The 7,106-nt window shown below is 34.4% G+C and overlaps 1 protein-coding gene across 1 annotated transcript; it reads left to right on the plus strand.

Annotated features, from left to right (window-relative positions):
- The first annotated feature begins 586 nt into the window (after positions 1-586).
- LOC113040503 (low affinity immunoglobulin gamma Fc region receptor III-like) lies at positions 587-6,093 on the plus strand. The gene is made up of 6 exons (XM_026198828.1): positions 587-617; positions 1,151-1,186; positions 3,050-3,331; positions 4,801-5,061; positions 5,138-5,251; positions 5,788-6,093. Exons 1-6 carry the CDS (start codon positions 587-589, stop codon positions 5,820-5,822), a joined length of 759 nt encoding a protein of 252 aa, XP_026054613.1. The 3' UTR covers positions 5,823-6,093.
- Positions 6,094-7,106: the final 1,013 nt, after the last annotated feature.

Raw genomic sequence — 7,106 nt, forward strand, 5'->3', positions numbered from 1 at the left:
CAAATTAAGAAGGTGGATTCATTAAGATAAACTGGAATTATAATCATTGTGTGTCAATTTACAGGTACAAATATATCAGAGTCAGACTCAGCACCAACAGTGTCAGAGACCTGACATAATATAAATATATAAATATGAGATTATAGTTGTGGTTTGGTTTGTTCTCACATGCACCACTGAGAGAAGAGCAGCAACTGTATATTTTATTTTCATGTAAATACATAATTATAACTACTGCTAATACCATCATTACAATAAAGAGCTTTCAAAATATTGCTTCATTTCTTGTTCATTTAACACACTAAAATACAGCTTTTCATTAGAGCAAATAAATCCTGTTCCATTTAATACCGAATGGGTCACGACAACATTTCTGTAGAAAACGTGCATGTTAGTCAGTGTGACATTTTTGAAAACATGTTACAAGATTATCAACATTATCGAAAGATCTTCTGTAACACATGAGGTATATTTGTATGTCTTTAATCTGTGGTGATATCTCTAAAGATCTGACCGCAGGTTTCAGGAAGTCTTGAATCTTTAACACAGTCCTGTGTCTTTAACCGTCTGTCATCATTTAGTCAACATGGAGCTCAGTCAACTTCCTCTTGTGCTCTGTGAGTATTATTTCCTCTAAATGTATTTCCGTGGAATTGCTATTTTATTATGTACTGTACATGATCAATGTCTTTTCTTGCTGCTCTCAGAGTTTCAGGTCCAGCTCTAGTCCATGATATATGAGTGAAGGATGAGTTTGAGAGAGGAAGTGTGCAGTTAGTGCTGTTTGTGAAAGAGAAATGCACTCTGTTGTGTTGTAGATCAGTGTTTGTTCACTCATTCAGTTTTGTGATGTGTAATGCTGCTGAATCAGTTCTGTTGGTTTGTTTTGCAGTTATTGTCACTGTTGTTGTAATATTCACTAGTACACAGTTAGTAAGAGTTTGTCTTTATTCTTCTGCTCGTGATCTGACTGTTGTCTTGAAGTTCCTGAAACAGTTCTCTGTGATCAAATCTATAAAATACCAGACATATGTTTTCATGTTTATCTAGACACATATACAGTCCCCACACAATATCTTCATATTTTTTCATCTTTATAATTATCAGCTGAATGTTCAGATTGTAATGAGTTTTTCTCTTTGTGTTTTAGTGCTGATTTCAAACATCTACTCTGGACAAACTGAAGGTGAGTCAATTTGATTCATATATTTTCATCACTTAAGATTGATTGTACAGTAACTGTTGTAAACCAACTGAAATTACTCACATTATGTTGACTATAAATACACCCTTTTAATAAGTTAAATTTTTCATGTGACAGTTCTGATGAGTGACAAGAAACATCAGTTTATCAAAAACAGCAGTTTCCAAACTCTCAATAATTGTGTATTGACAGATCTTTTATAAGTGACTATAACAGCTATAGAGAGCAACACTTCAGTCTCATCTGATTTAGCATGTGTGTTTTACAGTCAAGTTACTGTGTTCATACAGTAAACAGTAAACAGCTCATTATTTTTATTGTGAATGGTTGTCATTGTACAGAAGCACCAAAATCCACAGTGAGCATCAAACCTGCTCAACATGTGTTCAAAGGAGAGAGAGTCACTCTCAGATGTGACATAAATGCTGAAGGAGTCACTCGCTGGCAGTACGGCTGGTATAAAGACGGTTCAGACATATCTTTCAGTAAACTACAGAAACACACATTCAGTTCTGTTACTGAGTCTGACGCAGGTAAATACTCCTGTGATGGAGCAGAGCCAGGAGGATCACAAACATCACACCGCAGTGATGAAGTTACACTGACAGTATCAGGTGAGTTTGATCATCTCTTCACATACACACACAAGTTTAACATGTTATTAATGAGATATTTCTCACTTTCAGTTCCCAGAGCAGTTTTAAGTGTTTCTCCACAGTCGTGGTTGACTGAAGGAGATCCAGTGACTCTGATCTGTGAGGTTAACGGCTCCTCTACAGGCTGGACATTCAACTGGTTCACTCTATCTCTCTCATCAGGTAAGATATAATGTGTTTCATGTAGCAACATCTGAATAAACTGGTTTCATTAAAGAATAATAAAGATTAAAAATATTGAATCAATCTGAATACTCTGATTATACCAACTAAGTTCATTTATAAGACTCATGTTAAAATGTCTGCTAATTTCTTAAAGTAACTGCACTTTTTCACTTTTTTATACAGTCAGCAATCATTATGAGCTGCTCTCAGATAGCAGCAGAGGAGCTGGAGGAAACTACACTGTCAGTTCTGCTGCTCTAAAACACACAGGAGTTTATGTGTGCACAGCAGAGAGAGGAGAACCAGCCTATTACACACAGTACAGCAACACACAGTTAATATGTGTCACTGGTGAGCTCAAACTGAATCACAGAATGAGTGACACTCTGGATATTTTAGAGCTTGATGTGTCTTGAAATGTTGTCCTGTCATAATATATACAGCTACTTCTGTCAGGTGTAGTTACTGCATCTACTAGCAGAGTCTAAATAAACCAAACTAACCAGAAAAACCTTAATTCATAACAGCAAACATGTAAAACGTTTAATGTCATGAAATACTAAAATAAAATTACTGTGGCACAAAAGTGTTACTTACATAAGTGAACTTGGTGGAAACTAATCAAACAGGTGTAATAAAATGTGTCATCTGACCTATTTATAAAAGTGTTTTCATAATTAAATTTATTTTAAATAATTGTGTCATTGACCACACATTGATTCTAGACACTTTATGAACAACACAGGACTCTTAATGTGCACATCAACACATTTTACAGGATGAACATTATAAACACTTTACCAATCATTTGGTTTGCTGCTGATGGTATAATGACCAATATTAAAGTGCAATTTTGTATATGAAGTTTTAAATATAATTTTTTTTTTTTTTTTTTTTTAATATATAACTTGAATTTTTTTTTTCTCTGAAAAATGCTTTAAAACAATGTAAGTTGTGTAAAGTGTTTAATCAATAAAACTGCCTTGACTTGATTTGTGAATTGTATCTGTGATTGTCTTCTCAGGTGTTTCTCCTCCAGTCTCTCTGATGGTCAGTCCCAGCAGAACTCAACACTTCACATCTGTCTCTCTCTCTCTGAGCTGTGAGGACCAGAGTAACTCTGCTGGATGGACAGTGAGAAGATACAGTGACAGACGGGGGCTGAAAGATTGTTCATCATCATTGTGGGGATCACAAACAGGATCTACTTGTACAATCAGAAACACCAGCACAGAAGACACTGGAGTGTACTGGTGTCAGTCTGAATCTGGAGAGAGAAGTCATCCTGTTAATATCACTGTACACTGTGAGTCTGTGTTTCTGTATTTATTTGTTTCATTCATTTTGGATATAAATACTGTAGCTGGATTGTGATCTCAATTCAATCACCCACACAATCTTATTCCTAAATGACAATGGGCTAGTTGCATATCCTTCATCTTGGATTTCCGGTCTTGCGAGTGTGTGCGTAGATATTTCCGATTGTGCTAAACGTCAGTGCAGAGAACCGGAGAAATCCAAATATTACCTTCTATATGTTTACAGGATTTATAATATCACTTCAAATGGAAATAAGATCTAGACTGCTAATATTACTATTCTATAAATGTTACCTGAGCCAGTGGATTTGAAACTTGCGTATGTTTGGGTCTGGTGAATGAATTTAATACACTTGTTCCCTAGTGTTCACGAAATCAAAGTTGAACTCATGGTGTGTACACACAGATACATAATGTATTTTTATCTTACCAATTATGTAAATGTACAAATTACTTATTTCTCGAAAATATTTGTATTACATTGATTTTTGTTTTTATGACATATTTACCTCATGAGACGTGGGCTGCGAAGTATCCATTTCTCAATTGTGCACATACTTGTTTCATCATTATTTTCACAACATATTTTATTATTTTACACAATTAACTAATACATGACTAATTTTAATATCTGTTTTATATAAATTAATATACCTGCGCTGTTCGGATAATGATTTATGTTAGTCAGATAATGATTTATGCTGCAGATCTTTCACAAAACAAATAAACATTGATAAAAACACACATGAATGCAAACAGCGATCTTTTAATTAATGCAAACATACCATAATTACGTTACGTTTAACTGTACAGTTACAGTTATAAATATGTTATCAAACAAAGTTAATAAAACATGCTTTATCAGAACTCTCTGTGCGTCTTGTTTGACAGTCAGAAACCTTGATCTTACATAACAGTCAGAACAAAATCAGCTCTTCGAAAATGTAAAGTATTGCATATTTGAATGGTTTGTGTTTGAAAGAAGAAATCCCTGTGGACTGATTAACCTGACGTCGACGTTGATCCGCATTATCAACAGAAAAATAAAGCAATCTCTGCATTGTATCTTAAAGAATTTCCACACAGAAGTATGCAGAAATGTAGGGAGGATGTTTCCCCATGTCTTTGATATACCACTATCCACTGTTAAATGAAAATGTTAAATGTAAGTTTCCCTTATAGTAAATGTGAGCGTCGCAAGACCGGAAGTAAGTATACATACACTCGCGTCGCTGAAGCTCACCGGCGCCATCTTGTGCACCGAGCCCATTGATTGTATTGTTGTCTTGTATTTTATGATTGTCATTTATTTGTTCTTGCGTGTTTTGAAAGGCACATTTAAATAACACATTATTAGTATTATTATTATTTATTATTATTATTATTGTTGTTGATGATGATACAGTCTGACTATATTCTTACTCCTCATCAGTTGATATTTGCTCTGTTTCTGTAGCTGGTGTGATTCTGGAGAGTCCTGTTCATCCTGTGACTGAAGGAGAAACTCTGACTCTACGCTGTTTAGATCAAAATACAACCTCACCAAACCTCAGAGCTGAATTCTATAAAGATGGGTCACTCATCCAGAGTCAAACTACAGATATGATCATCTCTACTGTCTCAAAGTCACACGAGGGTTTCTACTCCTGCAAACTCCCAGAGAGAGGAGAGTCACCCGAGAGCTGGATCTCAGTCACAGGCGAGAGTCAATCAAACTGTGAGTTGGTTTATTTCTTCTTATGTTCTCGTTCAGATATGGTGCTTGATAAAGTGCTTGTGTGTCTCTTCTTCAGTGTCTCATTCAGGATCTCAGATCTCTGTCCTCCACACACTCAGTTCTGTACTGGCAGTTTGTCCATATCTGCTCGTGACAGTCGTGCTGATCTTCAAATGCTGCAGGATGAGAGGTTAATATCTGTCTGATTTATTACCTTATATTTAGTTACAGTAAACACAAAAATGGGTCATCATTAGGTTAGTGATATGCTATTTAAGCTTCTTCTTATTCTTCTTAAGACTAAATTTCTGAACTCTACTCCTTGAGTTTTCAAGCTTGAGCCACAAAACTCAGCCCAGATCCTGCAGTCTGATCTGACTCGAGTTTCTTGGAAACACTTGGGGGTTTACCAGTTGGTGGTTGGGACATGATGATCTTAAATGGTTCAAAAGGGCTTCCAAATAACTGTCCACTGTAGTGATCATGATGCATCAGAGATATTGTGAAAATGACTGTAATACAACTGAAATTGTCTCACTTCTGCTTATCTTTTACCCTACAATACACTTCTTTCCTCACTGACAAAGTACATAATTTTTTGTTTTGTCTTAGTCAAATTTAAGTATAATTAAAAGATGATGGTAGGTAATTAAAAACAGTTAACATAGAGAACTACATACATAGCTGTTCAATTAAATGCTTGATTGTTTTGTGTTTATTTAACAGTTGGATCTGTTGAAGAACAAGAAACTTCAATCTGATCTTTATCTGTTGTGATGGTGAGAAAACTCCAGCTTCATCCTGGAATCTTTCAGTATCTCAGTTCAGACTGAACATGACTTACTGTAAAAGTCAATTTTTTGGGAGTGACTACTTTTGACATCTCACAGTTGTTAAAGTCAACATGAACCAGCATCACAACTCTTTTGACTTCTGAGTGAGACAGAATATTCAATGAGAAAATGTGTAGAGAAGAACTTGATTTTATCGTTCAGGAATTAATTGTATTGTAAAAAAATTAATAAAACAAAAAATAAAAACTTATGTACATTTCTTTGTTTATCTTTGGAATAGCTAAGAAATTAAATGTTACTTTTTGATTTTATATTGACTTTAAAAACAGACATGGGTGTCAATCTGTATAAAGCCTCATTTGATCTGGTTGGGATGATTATTGATGATTTTAGCTGGATGGTGAAGTTGTGCTGTATTGTTGGAGCGGCTGAAGAGACGAGAAACTCTGTCTTCACTATTGAATTGTAGATGATGGGTTGTCATGCTTTTTATAAACGTGTATATTTATCATTCCTTAATGGAAGTCTTCTGACTTGTATCACTGATTTGTATAAGATGCTTTGTAGGTTTTTCTTATTTTGAACTGTTCAAGTTTACTTTTTGAAAAATAAATAAAATAAATAAATAAATAAATACAAATAAAGAAAAGGTGCCTTTTAAAATATTCTGGAGCTTCTTTCTCAAACAAATGAATCATGATCTCTTACTGCAGTCAGTCAGGTTTTACATGTCAATTATTAAGTATTTTTGGCACTTTGGAACAAAATGTTTCTTTAATCTACAAAAATGATTAAAGTTAGCATGTAATATGTTTAATTCACATGCTGCATACTAATGTTCACATGGTCCGAATCACTGGTTTTGGTGAAATTGATGGTTTGTAAATGCTACAGAACAGGAACATGGTGTTAAATACTGAATAGAGTTGTGAAACACAAGAATAGTGTTATTAGTTCTGAGAATTTGAGAATTTTTTAAGAAAATGTCATGTTGATGACCGTGAATTTTAGTGATTCAGCAACTGAGAAAACTGTGATAAAAATAGAGATTTACAAAACTTCTCAAGTAATTTAATTTTCTAAGTTTTGATTTACTAACATTTCTCATTCTGTAAGAAGCGATAACAAAACAAGATCTGAAAACCACTGATCTTTCTTCACACTGCATGTGGTTTATTTGGCATCAACTCGAAATTCTTAGTAATGCGTAAAGTTATGCAAGCTGTTTATGTTTTTCTCCTGTACTTCCTC

Source organism: Carassius auratus, chromosome 22 (genome assembly GCF_003368295.1).
Source record: "Carassius auratus strain Wakin chromosome 22, ASM336829v1, whole genome shotgun sequence".
NCBI lineage: Eukaryota > Metazoa > Chordata > Actinopteri > Cypriniformes > Cyprinidae > Carassius > Carassius auratus.